Genomic DNA, 15,860 nt, shown 5'->3' on the forward strand with positions numbered 1-15,860 from the left:
AATTGAAACCCAACAACTATTTCACAGAGCTATATCTCGTTCGGATTATGTTGAGTGCAACTGACAATTGACGGGAGACAGGCTATGGAAAACCATTGGCGGGCATGACTTTTAGGTTTCCACGTCCACGGCTACGACGTTCCTCCTAAATTTTAGTCGCTGTCTCATCGAATATTTGGATATTTGTATAGAGTATTAAATAGAAACTATTTACAAAACTAAGTACATAGATTGAGACTAATTTGTGAGACGAATTTATTAAGCCCAATTATTACATGATTTGACAATGCTGTGCTTCAGTAAAATATGCTAATGATGAATTAATTAGTCTTAATAATTTTGTCTCCTGGATTATTGAGGACTTCTGTAATTTATTATTATTATTATCCGAATACATATTTTTTTTATTAGTATTCAAACACACCATGTGACACCACAGGTTCATACCTCAGTCCGTCGTCCAAACACCGACAAAATCCTCATTCGAAGGGACCACCTACCTATGCCTATGACTTGCAGCATGTTCACAGTGACTTCAAATGGTTCACACAAACGGAAAACATGGGGTTTCCAAATTGTTACGCGGTGGAGCAGTGTGTGAATTCTAAATCGTCTTTGATGGTTTCTAATTATAAGGACTATGGATCTGTCAAACTGCTGCGGCCCACAGAGACTCTGTTGTTGTCTCTGTCTTTCTAACACAAACACACACTTATATAACCCAAAAGTCCGGAAACTGAATTCGGTACTACACCACCTGGTCCAGGCTTGTCAGTTAATAAGGGCCTCCGTTGAACATGAAAACCGTGATCCCATCAGGCATCAGGCATCAGCATATGAGATGTGGTGTAGTGTAAATAGCTTGGTGCTATCAGCTGTAATGAAAGAGGACAGTCCAGGATTTCAGACTATCATGCTTGCCATGACTGATTGCTCTGTCTAGATCTCACGGATAACTTAGTTATTAACTCAAAGCTCTTCCAGATTTCAAGCCAGCACAGTGTACAGATCAGAATCAGAATAGTCACTCGATCGTACACCGTGGAAGGAATACTAATCAAGTGGCAGAACTTTTCATCATCATCATCGTCATATACTCTACATATCTACATTCAGGGGAGCAACCGGCAAGGTCTCAACTCTCAAGCCTAGCTCGGTCGCTGAAGAACAAGACGAACATCACCGTCGTCCAACTATGGATATGGCTAGTTAGGTCCCCAGCAGCTGAGGTACATGACGGTCCACATCCCCTCCTCCGCGGCCTTGTCCACCCGCCTCTTCTCCGCCACCGGGGCCAGCTTCTTGGCCTGCGCGGCGAAGCTGCTGCGCACGTTGGCCTTGGCTATCCGGTGGATGGATCGCAGCGCGATGAACGCCTCCAACGGCTAGAGCAGGCCCGGGTCTCTTGCGTCGCCAACGTCCAGCGCTCCCGACGCCACCTCATGCACTCGCCTCGCCAACGGCCTCCACAGAGCGTGCTCGGCCGCGCACACACGCGCGCCGGGTCTTCACGGCGCCGACATGTCCGGCTTGTGCGCTCATCCTCTCCCGTGTGTAGTGCGTGTGTGGCCATGGCCAAAGGCCATTGTACTCTATTAATGTACACGGTATACGATCAATGAAAGTTGTCCAGTTGATCTTCTCAATTCTACATGGTATCAGCCTCCTCTTCGATCCTAGTGAATCCCTTTGCCTCACCTTCCGCTCCACCATCTCCTCCCATGGCTTCCTCCTCCGATGCCTCCTCTGACGACGAGTTCATTGCCCCCGCCCAAGCCTCTGCCATTCAGGGCATCTCCATCCGCCATCATGTCCCCATCGTCCTCGATCTGGAAGAGGGCAACTACAGGCAGTGGAGGTGCTTCTTCAATTCCGTGCTTGGCAAATTTGGCCTCTTCGGCCATGTTCATTCTCCAACCACTTCTGCAGATCGCGACGGCGAGTGGCGCATGGTCGACTCCTGCGTTGTCAACTGGATCCTCGCCACGGTGTCCAAATGTGTCTTCGACATCATACGCCACGACTATCGCATCGATGCCTTCTCGCTTTGGCATGCCATCACGAGCCTCTTCTAGGACAACGAACTCCAGCGTGCGGTGTACCTCGAGGCGGAGCTGCGCACTCTCCAGCAAGGTGACATGTCCATCAATGACTACTGCACCAAGCTAAAGCGTCTTGCTGATCAACTCCGCGACATCGGGCATTCGGTCTCCGAACCAAGCCAAGTCCTCAACCTCCTTCACGGGCTCAACCCGTGGTACCGCTACGTCAAGCCGGTGATCATTGCCAACTATCCACCCCACACCTTCATGAGCGCCCGCTCCTTCCTTCTTCTGGAGGAGCTCAGCGTTCAACACGACAACAACACCGAGGCGACGCAGGCTCTTGCCACATCCCACGTTGACCGTTCGGGTGGCTCCTCCAACTTCGACAACCACGGCATGTCCACCGGCTCCTCTGGCTCCATGGCGCCCCGTGACAACAACCGTCGCAATAATGGCGGCGGCTACCACTCCAACAACCGCGGCGATCGGCGTCGTGGACGTGGCAACGGTGGCAGGGCGTCGCGCGGCGGCACCAACGCCAACAACCAGGCCGCACCGTGGGCCGCGGGTTACAACCCCTGGCAGGGCATGGTGCAGGGCTGGCTTATGCCCTTCCGGGCCCCCGGCGCTGGCGTCTTGGGACCTCGCCCGCCGTTCTAGCCTCAACACGCGATGACGGACGCTCATTAGCAACAGAACGCGCCAGGCACCGCCTCCAACACCTTCGACACTGTTGCCCTCTATGCGGCGCTCCACTCCGCCAGCGTCCCTCACCAACCCCAGAGCGTGTCTGATTGGTACTTTGACACCGGCGGGACATCACACATGTCATCTTCTCCTAGTAACTTTCCCCGCTCTGTTCTTCAACCTTCTTCATCTATGATCACAGTAGGCAATGGTGCCCAGATGCCAGTCACCCATCGGGCACAAACATTCATTCCTACTGCCACTGCTCCCCTTCGTTTAAACGATGTTCTTGTTTCTTCCTCACTTATCAAAAATTTGATTTCCGTTCATCATCTCACTCGTGATAACAATGTTTCAATTGAATTTGACCTGGCTAGTTTTTCCATCAAGGATCTAGCTACCAGGGCGCCGATGCTCTAATGTGAGAGCAGCGGCGATCTCTACCCTCTTCGCCACCCGCACCATCAAGCCCTCGCTGCAACTTCGGCAACGTCCTTGTGGCATCAGCGGCTGGGACACCCTGGTCACCCAGTTACTTCCCAAATTTTACACAATTTTTCTTTCCAATGTAATAAAGCTGATGACCACTCATGTTCGTCTTGTCATTTGGGCAAGCATCATCGTTTACCTTTTTCTGATTCAGAAACAAAGTCGTTCTTTCCTTTCCAAATTGTTCATTCGGATGTTTGGACCTCACCAATACTTAGTCACTCTGGCTACAAATATTATGTTGTTTTTCTAGATGACTTTACTCACTATCTGTGGACAGTGCCTCTTCGCAACAAATCTGATGTTTTTCACATGATAAAAGCATTCATTTCATACGTTCACACTCAGTTCCTACTACCCATTCTTGCCTTCCAGACAGACAATGGCTGGGAGTACGACTCCACTACCATGCGCCTGCTCCTCTCCTCCCACGGCATACAGCTACGCCTCTCTTGCTCGTACACATCGCAACAGAACGAGAAAGTCGAGAGAGTTCTTCGTACCATTAACGATTGTTTGCGCACCTTACTCATACACAGTGCAGCTCCATTGCTGTTCTAGGCGGAGGCCCTTGCCACGGCGGTGTACTTGATCAACAGGCGACCATGTAGCACTACTGGAACCGCGACGCCCTACGCTCTCCTCTTCGGTGTACCACCAACGTACGCCGAGCTCAGGGTGTTCGGCTGCCAATGCTTTCCCAACCTGATCGCGACATCGCCTCACAAGCTTGCCACGCGGTCGACGCCGTGCGTCTTCATTGGGTACCCGGTGGACCACCGAGGATACCGGTGCTACCACATCGCCACTGGCCGTGTCATCACGTCGCGGCACGTCACCTTCGACAAGAACGTCTTCCTGTTCTGCGACAACGACCACGCCCACGACGCCGCTATACCCTCCTCGCCGCGCCAGCGCACTATGTCCATCGGGCCCTACGATCATGATGACGACGACGCGCCGCGGCCACCGCTGCCTCACCCGTCTGCACCTATGCGACTGGTTGCGGACCTAACGCCTCATCCACAACGACGCCGAACAACATGCCACATCCACCACTTGCCGACGTCATTGTCGACGTCGTCGTCACGCTCCACGGCATCCTCGGCCACAACAACTGCAACGTCGCCCGCCACCGCATCAGTCGACCACCCCTCTCTAACGCCGTCGAGTCCTACCTCGCCGCAACCTCCACCAGCTGCGACGTCGTCCACTGATGCGCCAACCGGCCATCCGATGGTCACTCGTGCTCATGCTAGAATTTACAAGCCAAATCCGAAGTATGCTCTGGCCGCCACGGGGATCATCTCACCGATTCCTCGTAGCGTTCGCTCCGCCGTCAAGGACCCCAACTTTTACGCTGCGATGAAGGCTGAGTTTGATGCGTTGCAGGCGAACAAGATGTGGTCACTCGTGCCGCGACCACCGGGAGCACGGGTCATCACCGAAAAGTGGGTGTTCAAGCACAAACTAAACCCGGACGGCACACTGGCGCGATACAAGGCTCAGTGGGTTGTTCGGGGGTTCAATCAACGACCTGGCATCGACTTTGGGGAAACCTTCTCGCCGGTGATCAAGCCGGCAACGATACGAACCGTCCTCACGCTCATCACAAGCAAGGGATGGTTGGCTCATCAGCTGGACGTGTCTAACGCGTTCCTGCACGGCAACCTGCGTGGACGTGTCTACAACCAGCAACCCAGTGGCTTCATTAATCCAGACCGGCCGACCAATGTCTGCCTCCTGTCCCGTTCGCTCTACGGCCTCCGCCAAGCTCCAAGGGCGTGGTTCGACCATTTTGTTGAGCATGTCACCTCCCTCGGCTTTGTACAGTCAAGAGCCGACACATCCCTGTTCGCCTACCACAAGAACGGCGCCACAGCGTACCTGTTACTCTACGTTGACGACATGATTCTGTCCGCCTCCACGACTAATCTTCTTCGACATATTGTCAAGCGCCTACACGACGTCTTCGCTGTGAAGGACATGGGGCCAGTCCACCACTTCCTTGGCATCAGCGTTCGTCGGAACAACACCGGCTTCTTCCTTTCGCAGGCACAGTACGCAGAGGAGCTTCTCAAGCGAGCGGGCATGGCTAACTGTAAACCAGTCGCTACGCCCACCGACACGAAGGCCAAAGCGTCAGCCACTGATGGCACGCTCCTCGACGACACCACCACCTACAGGAGTATCGCCGGCGCGCTACAGTACCTGACAATCACGCGACCGGACATCGCATACGCCGTGCAGCAGGTGTGCCACCACATGCACGCGCCGCGGGATGTGCACTTGACGATGCTGAAGCGCATACTACGGTATGTCAAAGGCGCCACCTCCATCGGCGTCCAGCTCCACGCCGTCACGTCGCCAACGATCTCCGCCTACTCGGACGCGGACTGGGCCGGCTGCCCGGACACACGCCGTTTGACGTCCGGCTTCTGCGTATTCCTCGGTTCATCCCTCATATCGTGGTCGTCCAAGCGCCAAACCACGGTGTCGAGGTCGAGTGCCGAGGCGGAGTACCGCGCCATCGCCAATGCCGTCTCTGAATGTTCGTGGCTTCGACAGCTACTGGGCGAGCTGCTCTACACGGTGACCTCAGCGACGGTTGTGTTCTGCGACAATATTTCTTCGGTGTACATGTCCCAGAATCCAGTCCACCACCGGCGAACCAAGCACATAGAGCTAGACATCCACTTCGTCAGGGAGAAGGTGGCCGTCGGCGAGCTCCGTGTCACACATGTTCCTAGTGCGCGGCAGCTAACGGACGTGTTCACCAAAGGGCTCCCTTCAGCGCTCTTCTTCGACTTCCGAGACAGTCTCTCCGTCACGAACGGTGACGTCAAGACTGAGGGGGTGTCAGCGGATGAACGCCTCCAACGGCTAGAGCAGGCCCGGGTCTCTTGCGTCGCCAACGTCCAGCGCTCCCGACGCCACCTCACGCACTCGCCTCGCCAACGGCCTCCACAGAGCGCGCTCGCCCGCGCACACATGCACACCGGGTCTTCACGGCGCCCACACGTCCAGCTTGTGCGCTCATCCTCTCCCGTGTGTAGTGCGTGTGTGGCCATGGCCAAAGGCCATTGTACTCTATAAATGTACACGGTATATGATCAATGAAAGTTGTCCAGTTGATCTTCTCAATTCTACAGTTCCAGCGGCAGAGGCCCGCCTGGTCCTTGAGCGCCTCCACCGCGCCCACGCTCATGGCCACCATCCACGACGCCTTGGCCGCACCTGCCATCTCAGCTCCTTCCTGGTCTGGTCGTCTCCTTCTCCCTCGAGAGAGCGGTCACTGATCGCTGATCGCTTGTAGCAAGTGAGGTTGCGTGATGCTGTGCTGAGGTGGAGAGGTGAGCCGGGGCAGGTATACGTACCGGCGGACAGCGCGAGGACGGGGACGGGGCGGCGGAAACGGGTGGGCGCGGACCCTGGTTTTCCTGGATACCGGGGGCTCTCGCTCGCCTGCGGCGCCGGCCCAGTGGGTCGCCCACTTGACTCGTCGTCTTGTTTATTCGCGGCAGAAACGGAGACAAGGACGCGTGCCGCGCAACCGCAGATACGGGATGCCACGGCACTGTGCCGTTGCCACGCATCGTCATCTTTCTTTGTATTGTACCTAGGCCTTGTTTAGATTGTAAATTTTTGCAATCTGGACACTGTAGCACGTTTTGTTTGTATTTAATAAACTTTGTCCGATCATGGACTAACTAGGCTTAAAAGATTCGTCTCGTGATTTACAACCAAACTGTGCAATTAGTTATTTTTTTACCTACATTTAATGCTCCATGCATGCGTCCAAAAATTGATGTGATGGAGAGAGAGTGAAAAAACTTGAAATTTTGAGGCAATCTAAACAAGGCCCTAGACTGTTTGGGATTAGAGACATCAGACATGGCCACTTTGTAGCGGTGGGCGGCGGTAGTAGTTTTATCAGATCTGTGATGGCCGGCTGTTCATTTTGGCTGAAACGATCGTGGATTATTACTGCTAGTCGGTATGATGTAAGAGAAAAATACTATTGTGGTTTATAATCCACGATCATGGCTGCTTGGAGCGATCTGTAAACAATGAAATCCATCGCGTGGAATGATGAGCAAGATTCTACGGATCAATCGAGGCAGCCGTCCAGGAATCTTTCTAGCGTGCTTTTCTGATCGTCGTTGTTTAATAAGATAATCCATCCATCCGTTTTTAACACGCTGACGATGAATCACATGGGTTAATGGGTATAGCTGCAGATTTTTTTGTTACCGCACAGGTGCACAACACGGTGTTGGACCGAGCACGGCCTGCAGAGAGTGTGTTAGACAGTGAGAGTGACGTTTTCCACAGCACATGGTTTTCCTGATACCACTGCCTTATCCTTTGGAGCATTTGCTAACGCAACTTTTACATGCATGAATGTTCACCGTGGTGTGATTTGTGTGACACTGTACCGTGATACGGGGCTCATATCGTCTCGTTCTTACGCCAACATAGAAAATATCATCCGTCCATAAATATGTTTCAACAACTAAACAGGATTTTACCCTTCGATTTCCCCCGGAATGATGGTACGATATACATAGACCATCCCCGTGCAACTTTGGTCCGCCGAACATTTTTTTTTTTTACAAACAGCTCTGGTCCAAAGATCAAAACAACTAGACCGAGACCGACCATGCAATCACCCAACACCGCGAGTGGCTGAGGCGTCGTCGCCACCCCTGCACCGGAGGGGGACGGAACGGATGGGCGGGCCGGCGGCGCGGCTGAAACAGGTGGCCGCGGGCGATGGTTTTCCTGCATACCGGCAACGAGGGCTTGCTCGGCTGAACTCGTCTCGTCCCGCGGCGCTTGCAGTTGCAGAGATAGGAACGGATGCCACTCCCCTGCCCATCCTCTGACCTCTGTACCTAGACACTGTTTGCGCGAGAGAGTGGGCACGGTCGCGCGGAACAGTGACCTAAACTTTCAGCTCGTGGTTTCAATTTTGTCCTCTAAGAGGTACTACTAAACTGCTGTCACGGAAGAGTAGATCTCAGAACCTGAAATTGCCATTATCGACCGGCGACCGTTCTCCCTGAGCACATGGTGGTACGAACAACACCGAATTCTTGTTTTCAAACCAAACAGTTCAAATTCCAATGCAAATCAGAACCATTAATATTACTCGTGTGAAGTAAAAGAACTTTTCATCATCATCTTCATCCTATTGGACCTATTTCCTATATTACAATCGCAGGAGGCAACCAACCAGGTCTCAACCCAGGCCCGGTTGCTGCGCTTCGAGCCGAGACACAGACGCACGGCTGGACACTGAAGCCTAGTTCTAGTTGGGGCCCCAGCAGCTGAGGTACATGACGGTCCTCATGCCCTCCTCGGCCTTGTCCGCCCGCCTCCTCTCCGTCGGCGCCGGCGCCAGCTTCTTGGCCTGCGCGAAGCTGGGAGCGTTGGCCTTGGCGGCCTGATGGATGGACCGCAGCGCGTAGTTCCAGCGGCAGAGGCCCGCCTGGTCCTTGAGCGCCTCCACCGCGCCCACGCTCATGGCCACCATCCACGACGCCTTCGATGCGGCCGCCATGTCCTTCTGCTACTACTCCTCGGATCTTGGGCTCTTGCCTAGAGAGTTCGGTTGGTGTGCTGATCGCTGGTGATTCGCAGTAGTGCTGTGAGGTTGTGTGATGCTGTGTTGTGGTGAGCTGGGAGGCCGCCGGGCGGGCAGGTTATATACCGGAGGGACGCCGGCCGCGAGGGGCGGGACGGCGGAAACAGGTGGCCGCGGACGCTGGTTTCCCTGGATACCGGGGGCTCCAACCTCACTCTCCCTGCTTGTTTACGTTACGCCGCAGAGGCGCAGATCGCTTTCTCCACACCGGCCCAGTGGGTCACTTGGCTCTGTTGTCTTGTTCCGTAATGCGATAACGCGCCCAGTGGGTCACTTGGCTCTGTTGTCTTGTTCCGTAATGCGATAACGCATCTCTGTATCACTGAATCTAGACTGCTTGTGCTGACATTGTCCTTTCGGTTTTTACCACATGGGTTAGCTGATTAAACTAACCCGTTTCTAACGCAATCAAGCGCATGGGTTAGCTGCAGATTTTTACCACGTGCTCATTGACGAGGACGAGGAGTGAATGTGAGAGCGACGTTGCGGGATTGCTGGACGCCATGGGACATGGTTTCCAGGATACCACGGGTTATTTGCTGATGCAATTAATAATGTTTGGTTACGGAACGTACCAGACCACGTCCTTTATGCAACCGGACTTGCCTGCGCTATAGATGGCCATGCAGCCCGCGGGCTCACGGCCCGGCCTATGGCCCGGCGTTTTGGCCCGGCCCGAGACCGGCACGGCACGGTGGCCACCGGGCCCAGGCCGGCCCGGCCCGAGTGACCAGGACGGGCTTGGGCCGCCACCCTGGCCCGTGGCACGGGCACGGGCACGGGCACGGCTCGGTCCAAAGAGGCGGCCCGGTGGCGGCCCGGTGCCCCCACGGCCCATTGGCTGGCCTAGCCCAACAAGCTCCCTCCCCTGGCTCCCCCAGTCCCTCTCTTGATATAAAATGCAGGCGTCGCTGCCCCTAACCCTAACCCTAGCTTCACATTCCAAACGCCTCGCCGCTGAGTCGCTGACCGCTCTCCGCTCTCGCCTCGCGTCTGGTGCCTCGACGCCTCGTCCTCGATCTGTCGCCGCCGTTCGCCTGGTGCTCGTCGGCCCTGCTCCGGTGACCTCACCGCCGGTCCTGCACCTCGCCTCCCTCCCTCCTTTCCCTCTTCTCCTTCTCCTCCCTCATTTCCCTCCTCTCCTCCTCCGGTGTACCATACGCCCCTAACCCTAACTCTAGCTTCACATTCCAAATCGCCTCGCCGCTGAGTCGCTGACCGCTCTCCGCTCTCGCCTCGCGTCTGGTGCCTTGACGCCTCGTCCTCGATCTGTCGCCGCCGTTCGCCTGGTGCTCGCCGGCCCTGCTCCAGTGACCTTGCCGCCGGTCCTGCACCTTGCCTCCCTCCCTCCTTTCCCTCTTCTCCTTCTCCTCCCTCCTTTCCCTCCTCTCCTCCTCCGGTGTACCATACTACCATGTGAGTGGCTTGTGCCTATCAGTCGTTCCACTGCCGCTCGCCATCGTTCTAACCGGTGTCTCTCTCCTCTGGTTCGGTCTTGGGCTCTTGGCTGGCTCCCTGCCCCTGGCCTCTTCTCCGGCACTGGGCTCCGGTGGCGTAGGTGAGTCAAAACCCTAACCCTAGATCTGTCTCTCTCTTTCACTCACTGTCACTCTCTTCTCTCTATTCTTGTAAGTTCTAAATTTGTAATCTTCTTCATCTTCTTCGCAGGTTGGTGCCTGACGCCGTGTCGTCCTCATCTGGAGGCGCCATGGCAAGCCCACCAGTGTCAAAGCGCCCCTGTCCACCGTCGAGGGGCGGTGCTGGAGCTGGAGCCAGGGGCCGAGGCCGAGCCGGCCGGCCATCCCCCTCCCCCCTCCCTCGGCCTCAGATTGGGAGGTTCTGGAAGTGGAGAACGACGACGACATCTGTGAGGATGCAGCCGGGCTGTTCGGCATCGATCTCGGTGACGGTGATGGCACCCATCTGATTGATCTCGATGCCGGCAACGACGACGGTGGGGTGGCAGCCTCCACTGACACTCATGGTACCTCATCGACTAGTGGTGGTGGTAAGCTCATATCTGCTGTTTGGGAGGATTTCACTGAGATTAAGGAAAATAACATACGAGTAGCTGCTATCTGTAAAATGTGTGGCAAGAGGTATACTGCTAGATCTGCTGCTGGCACTGGTCATTTAAAAAGGCACCAGAAATCTTGCAAGGCTAAACATGATAACGATAAGAGGGTCCAGTCTAGGCTTGCTCTGAATGCTGATGGTTTGCATAACTGGGTGTATGACCCTGCTATTGGTCGTATTGAGTTGTGCCGGTTGATTGCTAGGCTGGACCTTCCATTAGGCATAGGTGAGACACAGGCCTGGGAGGATTACATTAAGCGTGCTCATAACCCTAGATTTGAGAAGGTTTCCAGACATGCCACTACTAGAGATATGGGTAAATTGTTTGCTGAGCAACGTTCTATGCTTATGAATTCTTTGTTTCCTGCTTGCTCATTTGTGTCATTGACATCTGACATTTGGTCTGGTAATGCTAAGGAGGACTATATTTCTATTGTTGCTCATTATGTTAGTGCTGATTGGGAGTTGCAGAAAAAGGTTATAGGTTTTAGGCTAATTGAGGTGTCACATTCTGGTGAAAACATTGCTGAGAAGATATCTGTTGTGGTTGAGGAGTTTGGGTTGATTGACAAGATCTTTGCTACCACTTTAGACAATGCTTCAGCTAATTCTAAGGCTTATGATATCTTGCAACATGTCTTGTTTGGTTACTTGGGTTCTTATCCTGCACCTACACATGATGATCCTCACAAGGTCAAGTATTTACTTGTGCATCAGTGTTGTGCCTGTCATATCATTAATCTCATTGTCAAATCTGGCTTGAAGAGGTTGAAACCTTTTACTGAAGATTTCAGAACTGCAATAAACTTTTTGAATTCCTCTAATCAAAGAATTGCATTATTCAAAAAATACTGTATTGCTCAGGATATAAGGCCTAGAAAGTTTGGATTGGATATGGATGTTAGATGGAATTCCACCTATTTAATGCTTAAGCATTTGCTACCATACAAAGAAGTATTTTCTGTGTGGCTTAACTCTAATTATGGTTCAGAATTGTTGACTGCACAGCATTGGTATGTTACTAAACAGATAATGGTGTTCCTGGAACTCTTTTATGATTCTACTATTGTTCTGTCTGGTGTTTACTATCCCACAACTCCACTTGTTTTGCATCATATCCTTGACATTGCTGAGCATCTGCATAAAGCTAAAACAGATCAGAATTTTAGAATGATTGCTTATCTTATGAAGCTTAAATTTCTTAAATATTGGGAGAAAATTCCACTGCTCTATTCATATGCATTCATTCTTGATCCTAGAGCTAAGATCAAAGGATTCTTTAATGTACTTGAATTGCTTGCTCAACATACTGGATCCGGTTATAGTTTATACTATGGTGATGTTAAAGGTGAATTGTACAAATTGTTTTACAAGTATGAGCAGAAATTTGGTGGGGCAGCTAGGACTCAAAGGGTTTCACAGCCTTCAGCTCATTGTGGTAAGAGAAAGGAGGCATGGGGAAGGATCTTTGGAGGTCCTGGTGCTTCCCCTGGCTCTGGTTGTTCCCCCTCATCTTCATCTACTCCATCTGGTTCTGGTGTCACTAGTGAGCTCTCAGCTTACTTGGACAGTGACCCTGTCACATGTTATGAGGAATCCTTTGATATACTGCTCTGGTGGCGTGACCACAAGCTAACCTATCCAATCCTATCTATTATGGCTCGAGATATCATGTCTGTTCCTGTATCTAGTGTCTCTTTCGAGTCTTGTTTCAGCTGTACAGCTAGGATACTCGAAGATCGATGGCGGCGCTTGTTGCCGGAGCATGTGGAGATGCTCATCTGCATGAAGGACTGGGAGCAAGCAGTAAGAAGAGAACAGCATGCACCTGAGGATGTGGACCTAGAGGAGGCATTCAAGAACCTCTTCCTTGATGGTGAAGGCGAAGCCAGCGGCAGCAGCGGTGCTGTTGGTGCTGGATAGAAGAAGTGAAGAACCTCTCCTCTCGCTCTCAGGTACTCAACTCAAATCTATAACTATAAGTACCAGCCTATTTACATTAATGGCAAAACAATAACATGAATTATGTACAATTTTACAGGTACTTTTGGACTTCTTTTGCTGTGCTGGATACAACAAGTGAAGAAGAACTGGAGAGAGGAGAGCCTGAGAGGTACTGACTGTCTATCTCAACTAAATACTATGACTCAATCAACTCAATACTTTTGGACTGATTGGATTCTTCTATTTTTGCAGGTACTTTTGGAGTTTTGGTCTTTTGCTAGTGGCTGGTGTTGTGCTGGACTGCTGGTCTGCTGTGCTGTGCTGTGAAGCTGTGTGAGTGACTGAGTGTGGACTGTGATTCTGTCATTCTATTTCTGTGAACTTTGCCACAGTCATTCTATGAACTTTGCCACAACTGTTGGCTTTTGTAATAACACATTAAGACTAAGACTTTGAGCTGGCTGCACTCTTTTTTTCTTTTTAGGGTTTCTCACAAGGGTGAGTTTTACCTAGAAAGGTTTTTAATGAGGTGGCATTGCACAAAACAGCTCCTTTTGATCATCATTTTCATATAATCTAGTCTCCTTTTGTCTTTGTGTTGTGATCTGTGATGTGAACTGTCAGTCTGTCACTGACAGTGAATGAAAATGGTAACTTGATCGGTTAACAGTTGTGTGAATGTGAATGTGATTATGTGAATGTTGATGTTGATCAGATCAGTTCATAACTGTGTATGAATGTGAATGTTGATAACTGTGTGTGAATGTGAATGAAAATGTGATCTTTTGTTTGTTGAAATTTGAAAATGAAGTGTTTCAGCACTTGGTGGTTTTTTGGAGGTGTTTTTTTGCCTGTTGGGCTGTAGGCCGGCCCGGCCCGGTGAAAATGGCCGTGCCCAACGGACGGCACGGCACGGCCAAACGGCCCATGGGCCGTGCCTTGGGCCGAAGGGTAGGCACGAGCACGGTGCAGGCATGGCCCGACAGGCACGGCGGCCCGTTGAGGCACGACACCGTTCCGGGCCAGCACGGCCCGATGGCCATGTATAGCCTGCGCCTGCCTGTTTTCGCGTGCTAGACCCCACACTGCTTCCTAAAAACCTGTTTTTCAGCTTCTCCTGTACATAGTTCTTAGCTTTTTTTTCACTACACCTATAATTCAGGTGTCTGAATTTTAAGATAATTTCAGACAACACTCTTGTACCGCTAACTAGTACAAGTAAATTATTACTTTTTGATTTGTCTTTGTGGCATAACATATTAAATTTTGCCCTTGTCTTCCTATAGAAAATAATTGTAAATTGTTAATTATCTGTATGCCAATACAAATCAGATTTGTCGGGTTTGTGGTTTTATGTAACGGGGTTTTTATGCTCAGTTCCGAAAATTACAGATTGTGTTTACAGAAATTGCAATAATTGAAATATGCAATTTTAGTATAAAATGTTTGCAATAAACGTCGCCTGAAAAGAAACGCTTGAATTTTAACAAATCCTTTTTTTCTAACTTCTCTAAGAAGTTGTTTTACCGTAAAAATAAAAGAAGTTGTACCAAATGTTTTTTTAAAATAACTTTAGCTTCTTCGGTAAAGTTTTATAAAATCGAAACCCAACAACTATTTCGCAGAGCTATATCTCGTTCGGATTATGTTGAGTGCAACTGTGAAAGGTCTTAATATGGCTAGTGGGGGTGAATAGCCTATTTAAAAATCTATAAATCAACTAAAGTAATTTGATTAGTATGACAAATAGCGAAATGCAAACTTGTTCTAGCTCTACAAGGGTTGCAAGCCACCTATCAACAATTCTAGTTACAATAATTACTAGGCACATAACTTGCAATGTTACTTCTCACTAAGAGCTCTCAATTTTGCTACTCTAAAGAGCTTCACTAGATGAACTTAAAATAACAAAGCAAGCTCTCAATTCTAATTACACTAAAGAGCTTGCCACAACTAGTTTACAAGAATATAAATGAGTGAGTAGGGTGATTATACCGCCGTGTAGAGGAGTGGACCAATCATAAGATGAATACTAAATCAATCACCGGGAGGATACCAAAGGGCAAGAGACAACCAATTTTTTCTCCCGAGGTTCACGTACTTGCCGGCACGCTAGTCCCCGTTGTGTTGACCAACACTTGGTGGTTTGGCGGCTAAGAGGTATTGCATGAACCTCATCCATACAATTGGACACCGCAAGAACCTATCCACAAGTGAGGTAACTCAATGACACGAGCAATCCACTAGAGTTACCTTTCGGCTCTCCACCGAGGAAGGCACAAGACCCCTAACAATCACCACGATCGGAGCCAGAGACAGTCACCAACCTCTGCTCAACGATGCTTGCTGCTCCAAGCCGTTTAGGTGGCGGCAACCACCAAGAGTAACAAGTGAATCCCATAGCGAAACACGAATGTCAAGTGCCACTAAATACAATCACTCAAACAATGTGCTTGGATTCTCTTCCAATCTCACAATGATGACGAAACAATGATGGAGATGAGTGGAAGAGCTTTGGCTAAGCTCACAAGGTTGCTATGTCAATGCAAATGGCCAAGAGAGTGAGCTTGAGCCGGCCATAGGGCTTAAATAGAAGCCCCCATGAAATGGAGCCATTGTACCCCTTCACTAGGCACAACACGGGGTGACTGGACGCTCCGATCAGATCGACCAGACATAGGACCCCGGCGTCCGGTCGCCCGATGCTTGCCACGTGTCATCGGCTTCAAACGCCGATCGCCTGATCTCAACGGTCAAGTGATGATCGGACGCGTCTGTTAGAAAGTGATCGGACACAGGACCCCAGCGTCTGGTCGTTTACAGTAAGGTTCTGAACACGCAATTTCACGACTGGACACGTCCGGTCATGCTCGATCGGACTCACCCAGCGTCCGATCACTCAATATTTCCTCTGTGCGCCACCATGTCAGCGTATGTCAGCATTGATCGGACGCGGACCCTGAGCGTCC

General features: G+C 51.2%; 1 protein-coding gene across 1 annotated transcript; it reads right to left on the reverse strand.

Annotated features, from left to right (window-relative positions):
• Positions 1 to 8,339: 8,339 nt before the first annotated feature.
• Positions 8,340 to 8,936, reverse strand: LOC136498285 (uncharacterized). Its single transcript, XM_066494235.1, has one exon. The coding sequence runs from the start codon at positions 8,785 to 8,787 to the stop codon at positions 8,536 to 8,538; it is 252 nt and encodes an 83-aa protein (XP_066350332.1). The 5' UTR covers positions 8,788 to 8,936; the 3' UTR covers positions 8,340 to 8,535.
• Positions 8,937 to 15,860: the final 6,924 nt, after the last annotated feature.

Source organism: Miscanthus floridulus, chromosome 12, assembly GCF_019320115.1.
Source record: "Miscanthus floridulus cultivar M001 chromosome 12, ASM1932011v1, whole genome shotgun sequence".
In the NCBI taxonomy this organism is placed as follows: domain Eukaryota; kingdom Viridiplantae; phylum Streptophyta; class Magnoliopsida; order Poales; family Poaceae; genus Miscanthus; species Miscanthus floridulus.